This window comes from Macaca mulatta, chromosome 6, assembly GCF_049350105.2.
Source record: "Macaca mulatta isolate MMU2019108-1 chromosome 6, T2T-MMU8v2.0, whole genome shotgun sequence".
NCBI lineage: Eukaryota > Metazoa > Chordata > Mammalia > Primates > Cercopithecidae > Macaca > Macaca mulatta.
Window position 1 is genome coordinate 160,754,596 of NC_133411.1, and position 16,655 is coordinate 160,771,250.

At 41.6% G+C, this 16,655-nt stretch overlaps 1 protein-coding gene and 1 long non-coding RNA gene across 3 annotated transcripts in view; one reads left to right on the forward strand and one right to left on the reverse strand.

The window, feature by feature from the left end:
- Positions 1 to 3,114: 3,114 nt before the first annotated feature.
- The window catches only part of LOC144329588 (uncharacterized), a 44,033-nt gene continuing 30,492 nt past the window's right edge, over positions 3,115 to 16,655 (forward strand). The window contains exons 1-2 of the long non-coding RNA XR_013394965.1: positions 3,115 to 3,251; positions 3,533 to 3,647. This is a non-coding gene — a long non-coding RNA (uncharacterized LOC144329588). The remainder of the gene's footprint in view (positions 3,252 to 3,532; positions 3,648 to 16,655) is intronic.
- GLRA1 (glycine receptor alpha 1) overlaps positions 9,578 to 16,655 on the reverse strand; it is a 103,957-nt gene continuing 96,879 nt past the window's right edge. Inside the window, exons 8-9 of one of the 2 annotated variants that reach the window (XM_002804589.4) lie at positions 15,996 to 16,142; positions 9,578 to 10,055 (exon numbers count right to left, since the gene is read on the reverse strand). In XM_002804589.4, coding sequence (XP_002804635.1) covers positions 9,741 to 10,055; positions 15,996 to 16,142 — 462 coding nt within the window. In that variant the 3' untranslated portion in view covers positions 9,578 to 9,740. The remainder of the gene's footprint in view (positions 10,056 to 15,995; positions 16,143 to 16,655) is intronic. The other variant, NM_001194497.1, reaches the window with a different exon arrangement.

Here is a 16,655-nt window from a genome sequence, read left to right on the forward strand (position 1 = left end):
GGTCTCTTTCTATAGCTTCCCTAGGCCAGTCGAGTTTGAGAATGAGGTCTCCCTATGGCCTCTCCTGGGGGAGAGGACCAAGTGATTTGTGATTTGGAAGCACTATCGTATGTCTGAACACTTGCCAAGTTAACGGTCACTGAGTATTCTAATCATGCACCAAGCACTCTTCACCCTAAATGCACTACAAATTATTCATTGCAGTAACTTGCATCAATTCTAGATAGGGTGATTTTTAATGAACAGGTCTACTGTGATGCTGATCTAGACAATGAGAGTGGAATACCCTTTGGCAGTCTTGGAATATCAAGAGGGCTTAAAAAGTATTAGGTTTTTGTATTGGTCACTTTGTGGTTCACTTTGTCCATTTCAAGTCCAAAGCAGTTGAAGACATGTTTTATCCAGTTTATCAGACATACTTGGAGGCCACTGAGGTCCCTGCTATGTTTGTTTTGAATTGAAAGTAAAACTCAAGCTGTTTTTTCTTTTTTTAAACATTGCACTAACCTTTTGTCTAACAAGCACAAGGATCACATTGAGTAGGTATTTTATCTATATCCATTCAATATAATAAGCAGGTGGGACCCCCTCGGGATTTAATTTACTCATACCATTTTAACTGTTGTTAGTGCTGAAAATATAATGGCTTAAGTATTGGAAGATTGAACCATTAGAATATGAAGTAATATGAATTTAAAATGCTCTGAAGTACCTAGTGGGAACTCAATTTTTTAGCCTTTTCTATACCATTCAGGCTAAATTGACATGTTGAGTATGGTATGCTTTTAGATGAGGTACAGATGCATCTAATGTGGAAAAAGTTGAGTTTAGCAAACTGATGATTTGATATATAAACACCAGTTTTAAAAAAGATTTGAGGCAATCGTGTTCTAAAGAATTTGCTTAAGAAATGTAGCTTTGTGAAAGAAACTATTCCTTTTCTGTGCTTGGACTAGCAATGACTTAATACCAGTCAATTACATGTTTGTCTTTATTTTTTCTACTCATATTTGACTTCTTTTCCCCTCTCTATACCTTTTTTCTTTGTGGACCTGATTTTCATGCTTTGAATAGAGATGTTTGTTGGGAGAAGTAATTTCAGATGCAACTGAGGGTGTAAAAAAGGACATGCTAGACTATGTTTTCTTCAGGTCTGTTTACTATTTCAGTTAGATCAATAAAAGGTACTAATTTGGATCAAAAGCTCTCCTTTAGAAATACCTTCATTGTACTAAGTATTGCCTTGATAACGCATAGAAATAATTTGTTCAGAATCAGTATAGTGAGCTCATAGTAAAACCATGACTTTACCATACCTATCTATCCCCTTTCTAGTGGGTACCTAGGACACACTAAATGCATAGTACTTACTGGTTCAAACTGACACTCTTGAAGATGTGAATTTCTAGTGGGTACTCTACTTCTGAGACAAAGGAAAAGTTAAGTTTGCTCAAAATAAGTACAGGAAAATCTGAGCTGGACTGAAGGTGTCAGCTAATGGAAAGAAGATAGAAAGCCGCTCTGTTTGTGAAGGAGCACCATTTTGGTTTGCCTTTGAGAACTGCTATACTAAATGAATCCTGACCCTTTAAGCTTTCGATGTAGTCTAAATCTATCTTCCCAAATGTGTCTCCCATTGATTACACTTTATCCAAATGGATAATAACCTGAAATGTGCTGTCTATTTTTAATCTCCATATTTTTGTTCATACTGTTCCCTCTCTCTGGAATCTTGTCCTCATCTCTCAAAATCTCATCTATTTAGATTACTGCTCACATTCCATTATTTAATTTTTGCCCTCTCCATGGGACTCTCCTCCTGCTCCTGTTACTACATCCCACTTTTAGTAGTGATATTGGTGCTTTTATTATCCCCTTCTATATTGTAGGAAAAGGGGCTGTGTTTTTACTCTGATGCCCTGCTTTCATGGTATACCGATTTTCCATAATAGATTTAATATATAGCAGGTGGAAAGACAGGTATAGGGAAGTTAAAAATCTGAATAGAAAAACTGGAGATTATGTATGCATGTGATGTTTTATGTAATAAAATATGTTCTAGTTCTTCCTGAGCCCATTGTAACTTACACTTTGAAAGAAGATTAAAATGCTTTCTCCTGGCTAAGGAAACATTTCAAAAGTCATCCAAAGACATGTGCGTGGACCTGGAGACCCACTAAACCAGACAGACTTGGGGTCACTAAATAGGGACCATTCAAAGAGTGCCACTTTTCTGAACAACATCCAGAGCTGACCAGAAGGGGTACTGTGCTGGCCCTTAGAGCAGTAGCTAAGACATTCCTGACATCACTGCTGTAGCTCATGGTCCTGTTGTGCCAAAGACCAAGCTAGATGCAACTGAAGAGACAGGTGAGGCCAAGTGGATTCTATGAAGCACAGTCATGGAGGCCTTGTCCAATGAACTCATCTGGCTAGTTTGCACAGACAAAAGGACTTCAACACAAGCAGGAGCATCTACTTAACTTTTTTGGAGAGGGGCAGCTCTGTTGACACGCTTCCCTTGTAATTTCATTTTCCTACTTCATGTCCAGAGCTTGGGTGGGAGTAAAGGGCCGTTAGAAACTGCTCTGCTGGAATGAGACCACAATTACATAAATCCAGATAGTGAACTGCTATGGAAAAGAACTTTTGTTTAGAATCTGAGCTCAAATGTCCCATCCTCCAAGAGACTTCGGATTGATTGTCTCGGATTCCATTGATATAAAGCATACATAATATCCCTGTTGAGAAAGAGAGTGTTCTGATTATAAGAAGTGTTGAAACTATAGGAGTGCAGAAGCATTTCAGAAACGTTTCCAGGATGAGGTCTTGTTTGAGGGTGAATATGGTGAGAGCTGGCTCAACTCCAGTCACATCAGCTATAAATTGCTTTTTATTAGTAAGTCAATGGTATGAATTTAGACAAAACCCTCCAATGGTCTGGAATGGTCCCATGTTTTCTGCTTTAGGTGCACTTAGAGTAACAGGAACACACCAGGGAATACATTGTTAAATCTTGCTGGAAGTTTCTCACTATGATTACATTGGGGGTGGGGGAGGGGGGAGCAGGGAGGAGTCATTACAGTTATTTCTCTAAGGATATTTCACAAGTTCTGCTCTGATTTCTGATTCTTGCAGAGGCTTTGGCAGAGAATTCAGACAACTGCCATGGGAAGTGGGTTACAGCCTTCATAGGATACACGTGCTAAAACACCAGAGTGGAATGTCCTGATGAGTGATGGGATTCTCAGGTGAGAAGCTAGTCTTAGAGGCAAGTCATCCAGTGTTGTGAAATACCTTGACTTTCAAGGAAAAGGATTAAGATTATAATCTCTTCAAGGGCCAAGACTCACTTCTCTTTTTTTAAATGTTTCCCTACCTACTCACCAGAAGGCCTGAGATGGGGTGCCAAGCCTGATACTAGAATACAATGAAACCTTTTACAACACACCCTAAAGCTCTTCTTTTCTTCAACCCATCAAAATATTCAGTTTGGTTTTGAAGAATCTCCTGCAACTTCCTCTTTTTACAGGAGAGTAAATAGGCCAAGAAAGTGAAACAGCTTATCTATATTCCCATGATGAACCTGAGGTTATACCAGAAGAAGGACCCACACCGCTCCCTGACCTGTCTACTTCAAATGGCAGGTGTGTTTAAATAAGATACTGGGTTTCTGGAGTTGCATAAGGAAACAGTTAAGTCTGAAGAAGAGGAGGTTAAAAGACAATGCAGGGAATTGTGGAGCCAGGTGGAGGTGGGAAGGGGAGACCCATTATGCTTGGAGTCAGTATGCAGCCAGCAGATGTCTCTTATTCCCAGGTTAGTTAGCTGCTACTGCTTTGTAGCTGGTTAATGGCCTATGTAGTATATAATTTCCATCACTGGGCTCTCTGAAGAGTATATTCTTGGTTTGCTATTCTCTACATTTTGACTTCTCGACCCAATGTTCCAAAGCAGAGCAATGAAATTTCAAAGTGCATGGGCAAGACAATGAACAGAAATTGCAGCCTTAAAGCAAATAAGACAGGAGTTGTTACGTCCATTCTAGTCTACCCTACTTCTCTTGGAAATAAATCAGCATCTTTTAATAGTTCAGTTTCATAAAATAAGAGGCACAAACTGATGAAACGGGATGCTGACAGAAGAGAGGCAGTGGGAGGAGTAGGGGGAAAGCAAAGGAAGGAGAAGTAATGGTCTATTAGCTGAAGGAGCCTTAGTATTAAAAATTATTGGGCAGTTTCTACTGCCCAATACTTTTCTACTTTGGAACTCATTTTGCTGTTCTAATGAATGACAAAGCACCTTAGTTACTGCTTTAAATAACCACATAGCTCCATCAAAACAACATGAAATAGCACCAACGTATGAGCAAACCTATTTAGTGTCTCTACGACTTGAGAAATCCTTAGGAAACAACAGGATGATAATTGGTAGAGGTGTCATCTAGTATGGGCCCTTGCAAATCTAGGTTACTCAGACCTGGGTGAGATATTTGTAGGAAACCTTTGACATTCTGGGATCCTCAGCTAAGACAATCAGAAAAAAGTTATTGGTTTCATTCTCTTAATACTGGGCTTGGTTGAGGAGGGCTTCATTTCAGGATCTTTTTTTTTTTTTTTTTTAAGTTATTCTATAGGGATTTCAGCTTACCAAGGATGTTCTCCCTCTGCATTGGGATTTCAGGATACAATAAGGCCAAAGCCTTACCAACGTACATGATTTCCCTCATACTGATGCAAGTAGTTCTCAAGAGCAAGGCAGCTCAATTAAAACAAGTCATATTTCTCCTACTCCTCCCTTTGGTCAGGATTAGCACTTGTCTCTGGCTTCACAGAACTGCAGGAAAATAGGAAGGTTTTTTTTTTTTAATTTTTATTTATTTTTATTTTTTAAGACAGAGTCTCTTTTCACCCAGCCTGGAGTGCAATGGTGTGATCTCGGCTCACTGCAACCTCTGCCTCCTGGGTTCATGTGATTCTCCTGCCTCAGCCTCCCGAATAGCTGGGATTACAGGCACCCGCCACCACGCCCGGCTAATTTTTGTATTTTTAGTAGAGATGGGACTTCACCATGTTGACCAGGGTGGTCTGGAACTCCTGACCTCGGGTAATCTGCCCACCTCAGCCTCCCAAAGTGCTGGGATTACAGGCATGAGCTACCTCACCCAGCCAGGGAAGGTTCTTAATTCAAATTTCTGGAGTTGATTTCTGAGAGGAGGAGCTCAGTGGTAGAAAAGAAGCTAAATTATATTTTAAAAACACGCTGTCTGCTTGCCTATTTAGAGAATTTTGGGGTTGGTTGGTTCAAGAAGGAATGATGCCATATATCAAGGGAAGAGGTCGATTCACTCTTTCTCAACATACCTTACCAGCCCCTCAGAGTACAAGCCACCTAGCCAACCCAGGAAACATAGCTCACAGAGAAAATCTTGTCTGCCTTTTCAGAGTCGGTGTGGAGGGTGGGTAGAATGTGCAAAAGGTGCTCATTGAATAAGATGCTTTCTGGAGTGGTATTCATGGCTCCTTAACTGGGATTCCAGCCAGACTAGGAAACAGCTACAAATCTTAGATCTTGACTTCTGTCCTAAAGCTGATACAGATTGTACCACCACCAAGCCTTGTGCTTGCCAGATTCTTCTAGTAAGGAGGCAGTTACTCCAGACATAATAATCACCCCTTCTATTTCAGTGTGTTGCAATTAACTAAGGAATCTAATTTTCACAGAAGACTGTTATCAGTGATGGTACCAGTTTAGGTGGGGCATCAGCCCACTCTGTAATCTAATGCAGCCTCAAAAACCACCATCTCTATATTTTATGATGCTCATAAAGATGTGTACTTTGAGGGAAAGGAACCATGTCTCGTATTTATTTTTCTCCCCAGTATGAACAAAATAGCCTATGAAAAAGATTGGTGAGCTTTTGAGAGGGATTCATTTCTTATTTATTGACAGTTTAGAAGGAATAATTTGGGTCAAAAGACCAATCCTCTTGTTTTTTAGACTCAAACTAAAAATAGAGTTAAAATCAAGATATTACATGTCCACATACACACGGACATACATTTTTTTTTTTTCCTTTCTGTTCATGCCTGTTCTTGTTCATTCCTTAGAGTCTTAGCTAACAGTGTTTGAAAGGACTAGAGGGTGTCAAAGTTCAGCCATTTATTTTGACTATTCTTGAAATGAATGAGATACATTATAAGCTAATAAGTGAGAATCAATTAAGCAGAAATTTGGTCTGCTTAATTGGTACCTCCTAGATTTGGCTCCTAGAATTAGCTGTAGTTTTGGAGGGTGAAATCACCAATCCTCTATGCCAGTGTCCAGTTCTCACACCATGTATAAATACTGGTGTGGTCTGGATAAGCAAAGAGTTTGAAAACTGGTAAACCGTTCATTGTACCTAAATCAGTTTTTTGGCCACCATACCACTTGGCATCTGTAATCCCAAAGCATAGTATCCCCTGTGCTCAAACTGAAGAGGAAATTAAGAAAGTATTGCCCTGTTCATTGGAGCCACTTAAAGTAATTGGCTTAGCTTATCTGGTTTGATTTTTCCATAAAGATGAAATTCATGTAATTTGTTAAATCCTTACTACATTATACGTTGATGATAATGTCTTTTCCTTGAATATGCTTCCATTCTTAATTCATGATGATATTTCTGACTTTGTAATGATTCATGTCCTTTCCTCACCACCGTTCGCCAAGAGGGGCAAAGAAAAAAGAAATCTGCAAATTTTCCAAAGGCAATAATGTGTGGGTCCATGTGTTTATGCATGCGTATCCACACATCCACCTTGGAGGGTTTAGAAATCAAAGTGACATTAAATTTTTGGTCATGTGAATTTCCTGTAGACTAGCTTAAACACAGAGTCATAGAGCACTTAGAGCTAAGAGGGAGTTTAGATACTATACTACTCTTCATATTGTGTATTTAGAGAAACTAAAGCCTAGTCCTTTACCCAAGGTCACTCAGCCTATTGTAGTGGCAGGACTAAAATCCAGGTTCTTTTCATTGCTATAATCACTCCACTCATGTTGATTTTCCATAAGGGACACTAGTTTGAAATAGTCTGAGAGAAGATTTCAGTGACATTCCCCCTCTGTGTCTCAAAGAGATTATTCAATTGTTTGTTGGCTACTGTCAACCTGGCAGCTCCCAGTGGGCCCACAAGCTGAATATGGTGGCAGAAGTTCAAGGACCCAGCAGAGGTTGGGCAAATGGCCCAGTGATTTCTCTCTCTCAGATGGATTCCAGACACTACTTATAAGGAGGCTGGTTTGGAATCTGCGGATTATCTGTTTTGAGTGGAGGCAGAATGTCTTAGAACAATGGCGTTGTCTTTAGTTTCTGCTGGAGCTCTAGCACGATTGTTGCCTGATTCACCGAGACTTCAGACATTCTGAATTTAGTCCAGTAATGAGTAAAGTTGGAAGAAGGGCTTAATTTTTTTAGATTAAGAAATGATTTTCCCTAAATAAAGTGAATAAAGTGCTAGTGAAAGGGCCTCTCCAAAGACTCATGCACCACTTGAGAATATAGTGCTAATGAAAGGTGCTGACAGCAGCTCGAAGACTGATGTTCTCATCTTGAAGTGTAGTCGTTCAAGTCCCTCTTTTAAACTTTTCCTCCGTTGGACACATGTTTGTGATGGGAGAAAGAGTGGTCTTCGATGAGAGACTTCTACCCACTTGGCTCCCATCTCCCAAGTTTTCTTAGAAAAATAAGATTACAGGTTCTATCATATCATCCAAAGCTGTAATACAGTTTAGCTTTTTGGTCTACACAGGCCAAGAGAAGGGAAGGCAATAATTTATTTTCCCTGGACCTGGATGTAATCACCTTTACCATTCAAGCCTCAAAGCCAAATCCTTTTTTGACTGCATAGTGCATTTTCCTTATGTAAATCTCTTTAGATCTTTGTCTTGACCTGCTACTTTAGGACTGTATTAGTTATTGTGCTGAGGGAATGGGAGAAAATCCCCTAGGGGAAGGTGCTTTAGGGAAAAGTTAGGCTTCCAGTGTGTCTTCTCTGCTTACCACTCCTCCTCCATCCTGCCTCAAGTTGGAGATTTTTAAAAGACACATTTGAAACCCCAGGCCTCAGGACAAACTGATTGTCAGCTATCTCAACATTCTACCTACACCTTTGATCCAAAGCTCAGACACTAAAGTGCAAAGAAAGAAATGGAACCCCCATACTCTGGCCATGGGCCAAAGCAGGGAAAATGCTTCAGACAATGGTGCCATTATTTCAGGCATAGTGCTGTTGACAGTGGACAGAGGCCTGCTGTCTCCACCTTGCAGACTTCCCATCTCTGATATCCATTTCTGTCAGCAGGACCATGCCCACCCCATCCCCCAAACTAAATTCATCTCCTGGTGCTTCTTTTTTCTGGAGTGCCCTAGCTGTCCCAGGACAATTCTGGCACTTCAGAATTGAAAGAAAAATATTTGTCTAACTTTCCTAAATGTTAAAGCACCTAAAAGGAAAAAAACAGACTTACAAAAATATAACGGGGTCAGCCCCCCAAACTTTGCACATTGTGATATATGATATGTCAAAATATAACAAACATTTTCTAAACATTACTATCTCTCCCCACCCATTTATGTCTAATCGGCAGCAGACTCAACACTGCTGTTTCACCTCTTAAAACTTTACTCTGTAGGACCACTAGAGAATAATTGTATCTCACACCACTGACCCCACCTTCCCAAACATGCACTGAGTTGCAGTTCCAAAGAGACTCTCCAAAAAAATAGACATTTGAAAAAAGTATCTGTTTACACTCAGTCTATCTGCATATTATTTTTCAAGATTTTTTTTTTAACCATAAAAAAAGGTTGCACATTGGCAATATAATGAGAAAACCACGTTGGCCATTTCTGGGTGGTGGTGGAGGGTGAGTGGGACATTGTTGAAGCACAGAAGCAAGAGGGCTCAGAGAGGTACAGTTGTGGCCTTGAGATGTGAGGGTTGAGCTGGGGTTACCTACATTCTCAATCCTTGGCCTCTGAAATGTCTGTCTCTTTAGTCACTCCCTTCTCGTCTCTCCACCTGTCCCCGTTTCCACTACCCCTTCCCATACCACACAGCCCTCTTGAAGCAGAGGCAAAATGGCTTTTTGGCATGTGTCTGCCTGGGTCAGTTTGAAGACGGGTATGGCATTTGGAGGGGTATGATGTGGGACATACACCAGAGCAAGCTTATTTGTGACTGTTTCCACTCTGGGAAAATTTGTCCATTACTTCTGTGACTTTAAAAATTTAAGCAGTTACTAGGCTGATAGGTTAAGAAACAAATCTTTTGTTTTTGTGGTTTTGCATTAATATTAAGCATGAATATATATCATATATTACATTGCTTTCTTTCTGCTCTGGGGCAGACTGCGCTCTCCTTCCCAACAGGAAAACTGCACAGCCATGGACTGAGATTTTTGAAAGCTATTATTTCCCCAATCCCCACCCCTGCCTTTACCCCCTCCCTTCCTCCCAGCCCTCAGTTCCTATATTAGAAAAGTCCCTCCTGACCCCCCGCCCACAGCCCACCCGAGGTTAAATAGTGCCACATTGTAAAATTCATGCATCACTGCATTTTGCTATTGCACATATTGCAGAGAGAGTTGTGTAAGTGTGCCCCCTCCCTCTCTTCCCCTTCTCTTCCTTAGTCTCTCAGATTCCTGTGCTATTCCCACGTTCTCCTCTCCCAGCCTCCCCCAACCTTTCAGACCCTTCACTGGTTGTGGACATCCTCTCTACGGACAATCTTGTAGATGATCCAGTAGAACATGTTGAAAATGAGAAAGGCCATGGGGAAGCCAATGCGGGATATTTTGTCGATCTTCTTAGCCCTCTGGATGAAGAGTTTTCGCATCTCCTCTGGGGACTTAGATGGTGCAGGAGGGGGGTTGGTGGTGTTATTGTTGTTGGCGCCCTTGACTGAGATGCCATCCTTGGCCTGCAGACAGGCTGGGCCCATCCCATAGGCAGAGAAGTTAAAGCGGCCTTCTCCAGCTTCATCCTCCTGGAATAGATTCAACATGGGGCTCTACTTAAAATAAGACAAGGGCTAGGCACCCTCCCTGCAAGGCACTCCTTTGGGGGCCAGGCCATGCCCATCTGGTTCTCCCTGCTTTCCAGACTGCATCACTCTAGGTTTTTGGAGGCTTTTTGGCTGGCTGGGGAGTTCTGCCTTATAGAGGGGCGCCACTTGCCTGCTGAAACAGGTGCAGAACAGGGGATAGGAATGTGGTTCAGAGTCTGGAGACCTGTGTTCAAGTCTCAGCTGTATAAATTGCTGGCTGTATGACCATAGGCAAGTAATTTCCTTCTGTGAGTCTCGGGAATTTTTATTTCATTTTTTCTTCTAGCTGGGGGATAAGATTCTCCCCACTACTCCACAAGTTTCTTTTGACCATCAGAGGTTATAATTAAGAACATATTCAAGGTTGTACTGGGTTTTACTTAGAAATTCGGAGGACAATTTGGAGAGATCCCCTGCTTTGCCTCTGTTGCTTCCTTGCCCTCTTCCCCATCCCATTCCCCAATTAATAGCTCCCAGGAGTGATTGGTAAGGGGGATGGCTATAGGCCAGGATGGAGCAGGAGCTCTGGGCCTCACTTCCATTCTACAAGCCAGGGAAGCCACAGCTTCTTCCTGCCTCCATGTTCCCATATCCCTGGCAGTTGTAACTTCAGACAGACCTCTGGATTTTTACTAAGTTTTCTTTCAAGACCTTTCATCATTTGGCTCCAACTTACCTTTCTAGGCCTTCCTTCTCCGCCACCAGATACTTTGCACCCCTCCAGCTTTGTTTGTACATTTTCTCTTGTGCATTCTCATGTCCCTTCCTTATGCTCACTACCAAAATGCCTGCTGCCCTGATCCTTCTAGTTCATCCCTTTCCCAGGTCATAGTGGTCTTGCCCTGGTCTGAATCATGGAGGCCCTATTGTCTGCTCTCCTCATGTCCAGCTTTGTTAACTTTGCATGTGAGCTCTGAGGAGGAATTGAGAGTCTAATGTTTTGGTCTCAACTGAGCTGTTGATTCAATGTTGGCACTGGGAAGTTTTATCAGCTCACATTGCCCACCTAGATAACGCTTTAAGGAAAGGAACACCATCTTCTGCTTGTTCCCGTGCAGGACCTGGCCAACAGAGAACAAGAAACTCAGTATAGGATCCACTGGTGCCTCTCCATCTCTACTGTAGGACAGGCCACCTTCCAGTTTGTTTGTTTTATTTTGTTTGTAGAGATGGGGGTCTCACTATGTTACCCAGTCTGATCTTGAACTCCTGGCCTCAAGAGATCCTCCTGCCTCGGCTTCCCAAAGTTCTGGGATTACAGGTGTGAGCCACTGTGTCCAGCCCACCATTGCAACAGCCTCCAATCTGCCCCCACCACCCAACCCATCTGAGTCTTTACAACACAGATCTTGGTCATCTTTTGCTTAGAACCTTTTAATAGGCTGCCACTGACTTCAGGTTAATTAAAATCCTGAACACGATAAACAAGGCCTTAGAACCTGGACGCTGCCTGCTTTTCCAGTCTCATCTTGTGCCATTTCTATCTGGTGTCTTTAGTCACCGAAATATTTCCTTATATTTGAAAATGTCATGGTTCTTTTCTTGAATTCCTTTCTTGCCTTTGTGCAAGTTGTTCTCCCTGCCTAGAACACACTCACAACCCCATCTCTTGGCTCCAACTCCTCTTTCACCTAATTTTTCCTCAGAAGCCTTCTCTGAGCTCCCAAGTATAGGCTAGCCGTTCCTGCTGTGTGCTCCATAAGCTCTCTGTACATATCTCCGTCTTTTTTTAAAGCTCTTATCACATTGTTGGTAATTTCTTCATTAACATCTGTCTCTTATTAGATTATAAGCTCCATGAAAGTAGAGGCAAAGTCTGTCATGTTCACTGCACTCTCAACACTGAACATATGAACATAGTCCCTGGTTCATAAGCTCAAAATTTGGTATATGTTTGTTGAGCAAATGTTTACTTGTATATCTTCACCAGCTTTAGCTGCTTTTTTTTGTTGTTGTTTGTTTGTTCAAATGGAGTTGTATTTTTAGCACCAGAAAGGTTTGAGACATATGGTAAATGCTCAAGAAATCCTTGGAAAATGAATGAATCCTGTCCAACACCATTGCAAAAGTGAGGAGGAAGAGGATGTGCTACATACAGTGCCTGGCAATCAGGTGTTCAGTAAGTACTTGTCTATGAATAGGGCAACAGTAGAAGATTCAATGCCAGGGCCAAGGAGAGGAGCCGGGGGGAGCCGGCCAAGTACTTAGAAGGGGGTGTAAGTCTGACACTATTGCATTTCAATGAAAATCTCCCCTTGCTGGAGCTGGGATGGTGTTTTATTTTATTTTATTTTTTATTTTAAACTGGGACCTAGTTAGGTAGGAGGAAGTACCAAATTAACTTTTTATGCTGCTTTGGGTGAATTATTCTTTGCCTTTCATCTGTTAAACATGGGAATGGAAGGAGTAGAGGTTTGGATTGAAGACCCCATCTAGCTGGAGGATTATCAATTTCATACTGTGTCTGGGAGAAAAATTCCCTAGGAATGACTGGTAAAAGGCTTGCTATTCTTATTGGAACCAGCAGGTGGCAGGAAATGCATGCCCAACTGCATCTAGAGCGGCTTGGAGCTGGAGCAGGGGAAATCTGGTAGTGTACTCTGGAACTCAGGGAGGTTGCTAGTAGTATGCCTGCTGAGTCTGGTGCTCACAGATATGGTTTCCTAATAATTTGCCTAAGGAGGCCGGCCAGAGAATTCGAGAACCAGATGCTTTCTGCACAATAAATGAGACAACATGGGAAGATGGTGGGAGTTGGGAAAGCTGGCCAAGATCACAGGCTCTGAGAAATTCAGGCATGTAGCTAGTTCTTCTCCACTCACCATCTGGGACTTAAAATCCCGTCTGCAAACTTCCTGTTAAAGAGAGGTTTCTGCAGAACAAACTGGTACACCTCTAGTGTACAAATCACTTCCAGAGTGGCTTACTCTAAAGGAAACTATTCTTTATGGTGAGCTTAATTCTGCATCATTGTAATTTCTGATATTTGGGCCAACTTAAGAGCCCTTATGAATGAGATTACATTAATTCAAATGCATACAGGGAGGCAGGCAGGAGAAATGTGAGTGGTAAAGTGAGTTGGGGCTGAGAAATGTCCCTGGTTAGAAGGGATGGTATTAATTGGAAAATGCATTCCCTACCTAAAGGCAGTTCCAGTGTACCAGTACCTTATGGGAAGCACATCCAGTGTGGCTGGATGCTGTGATTTTTTTCTAGTGAAGCCAGAAGTGTGATTTTTAAATGCTGACCCCTTAGTCCAGATTTTAAAAACACTCCAGGCCAAAGTAAAGATATTTGCACACCAAATTTGGCCTTCTGGCTACTAGTTTTTGACCTCTGCCTTGTGATGAGGCTTAGTTTTTATTTAAGATCTAGTAAATGCAGGGCCATTTTTATCTGCTTCAGGATGGACACACTGATGAACAGATAAGAACTCACGGTGATATGGTTAATGTTTAGAGGAGAGTCTCGGGTCTTTCAGCACCTCTCCTGCCTTTGCCAGTAGTGCCTCATGATACTGGTGACTTGGCCTTGCTATTGTGGGTCTCCCTCATCAGTTGCATGGAAGGAGTGGATGGGGTGATTGCTGAGGTATCTTCCAGGAGGGAACTGAGCAGGAGAATCTGATCAAATCTAGCTAGTGGCCTTATTCACACTTTATCTGGCCAGAGAGATAGTGTTTGTTTTCTTCTAGTGTGTCAAACTGGTAGATATTTGGGGAAGGTAGAAGCAGCCTTTGAAAGTACCATAGGCCCACCATACTATATATCTTTAGGAGGCTCCATTCTCATTTTAGTCCATGCAAACAGCATCTACTGGAGCTGTGCAGTGCCCAATCAAAAGGGCTGGTGCTAGTAAAATATCTTGGACATAGTCTTTTCAAATTAGTGTTTACAACAACTGTCTCTAGCAGACGAAATTACAAAAAGCAGCTAGTCTATGGGGGCGGGGGGAGAAAAGGAAAAATAAAATCCCAGGGATAGTTATGTTTGGTCAGTTTCTTTCTTTAGTTCTTTCTTTTTTTTCTTTCCTTTCTTTCCTTTCCTTCTTTTCTTTTCTTTCTCTCTCTCTCTCTTTTTTTTTTTTTTTTTTTGACAAAGTCACTATGTTGCCCACATTGGTTTGGAACTCCTGGGCTAAAGCAATCCTCTCACCTCAGCCTTCCTAATAGTTGGGATTATAGGCACAAACCATCGTGCCAGTTTCTTAATTAGACTTTTTTTTTTTTTTTTTTTTTTAAAGCATCAGAGGTTAGGTATTAAATGGACAACATAGAGTAACTAAAACCAGGGGTCATTTAAGAAGTTCTATCTGGCTTGCTGAACCCAAGACAATTTCCTCCTTAATGTAGTTTAGAAGGATGGTGATATCTTAATTCCCATGAACGTCTTCTGTCTTGGAATGTCGGCCTCCTCCCTGTGGTAAACTGCCAGAAGTTAATTGAATCAGATTGCTGATGTTTAAGAAACATACTGATGGAAATGTGTGTATATGTAATCATTTAAATCCTTGGCACTTGTGTGGCAGGAACAAAACTTAAAGCTACTTTGGCATCCCCTGATTTAATTCTCACCAGAGTTTCCCTTTATATGCACTTTGCACATGGAGAACCTGGGCCCAAGAATAGGCTAGCTCGAAGTCACATACTAAAGAAAACTAAGAGGCAGGGTCCTTTGTCACAGCACATTGTGCTTGGGCAGACAACTATTTTGTTTTGTTTTATTTTATTTTTGAGCTTTACTGACTAATAGACAACGATTTTATATAGGTCAGTCTAAAGCTTGTGGGACCTGGCACATTGCAGGTACGTGCTGTGACCTGCAACGCTATGACAGGGTCCCTGGTTGCCCTAATCTGTCACTGGAAAAACTTCAGACTCTCTGTCTGGAGGCTTCTTCTTTATTGCTTTTAATGGCCAAAACTGCAATTATTTTTGCATCAACCTAATCGTTTGTTTATCCCTTTGTTCATTTGTTTAACAAATACTTATTGCATGCTCACTGTATGTTAGGCATTGTGTTAGGCACCAGAGATAGACCTTGGAGCAAAAACAAACACGGTCTCTGCTTTTATGGAGCTTGCGATTTGGTGGAAGAGATTGGCTTTAAAAAATCACATCATTGAATTTACGCTTTTAAATCGAGATACATTTTTAGAAGTTTAGAAATTGAGTTCAATTGGAACATGGCATTTGCTAGGACACACAGTGTACTGGAAAAGCAGTACAGGGAAAGAGAACAAGATATTAAAAGTCCTGTGTGTATGTTTGAAGAACTAAGGAAAAAGCCAGGGTGGTTGGATCTTCTGGGGAACTAGTTATGGACCCAGGGTATGGAGCAGTTTGTGAACAGAGGTTGGTAACTTTTCAGAGGTGCCATGTCAAATACTCCTTTTTTCAATCCCTCATATGGAGAGAGAACCCACTCTGGCGGAGATCTTGCTTGTTGCCTCTTTCCTGGAGGCAGGAAGCAAAGGCCTGAACCTGGGCATTCTACTTTAAGATCTCACCTTTTGTGGTGCAATTGTCTTCTGGAATCAAGCCTATTAAAACAATGCAGGCTTGCAGAAAAAAGCCAATGGACATCTCCCAATCTTTTAGATTTATAGTTAGTTATTTTCTTGACCCCATCAGCTTTTAATTAATTAGTTCTGCCTTTAGGTATAACTTGATAATTTCTGTAGTGTTACTGTTACGATTCGAAGAGTGACTGCCTATAGACCCAACTCTAGGGCATTATTTATGGGAGGGAAAGCTGAGACCTCTAGGTGTTTAATTTCTGTTTCTAACCTGCCTTGCACATTGAGAAGGGTGGACCATTGAAACAAATAACACAGACAAGACTGCTTAGAAATCTTTTGTTCACTACCAGCTATCCCTCCTTAGGCAGTGACCCAAAGGCCTACCTTGTGATGTCTCCGCTTCCTCCTGAATCGGAGCAGCTCTTTATGTTGCCGAGACACAAAGTTAACGGCAGCATATTCTAGTAGGGCTGAGAACACAAAGAGCAGGCAAACTGCCATCCAAATGTCAATGGCTTTCACATAGGACACCTAGAGTGGGGGTGGAGGAGAAACACAGGGAGGTGAGAGCAGGGGAGTGTAAAATATTAAGCTCTTCAGTAGTTCCCCACATCACCCACTGCTGTCTGCTCCTCAGCTAGGTTATTAGGGTGGAGGTAGAGAGGAAAACAGAAGAGAAATACATCAAACAGACTGGAAAGAATATCGGGGTAAATAGATTATAGTACCTATGAGAGTACTAAAGAGAGGACGGTGGTATATTTAGCATTATCACTTAGAACAGAATGCTGTGTTTTGTTTAAGGGTGATCGGAACAAACTGTTGTACTGAGCATTAAAAGTGAATGAAGGATGTCAGCAAAAATGTCATCGTAAGGACCACCTGAAAATTCCTCCAAAAAATTAATGGGAACACTGGAAAAAATTGTCAGTGCCAACTTTTCAGACCTCCACTAATTACCAAAGGCTTATATCAGTCCTGTCAACATTTATTCAAGAAAATCAGCTGAATCTTAATAAGAACACAAGTTTTGTGGCATTGTTT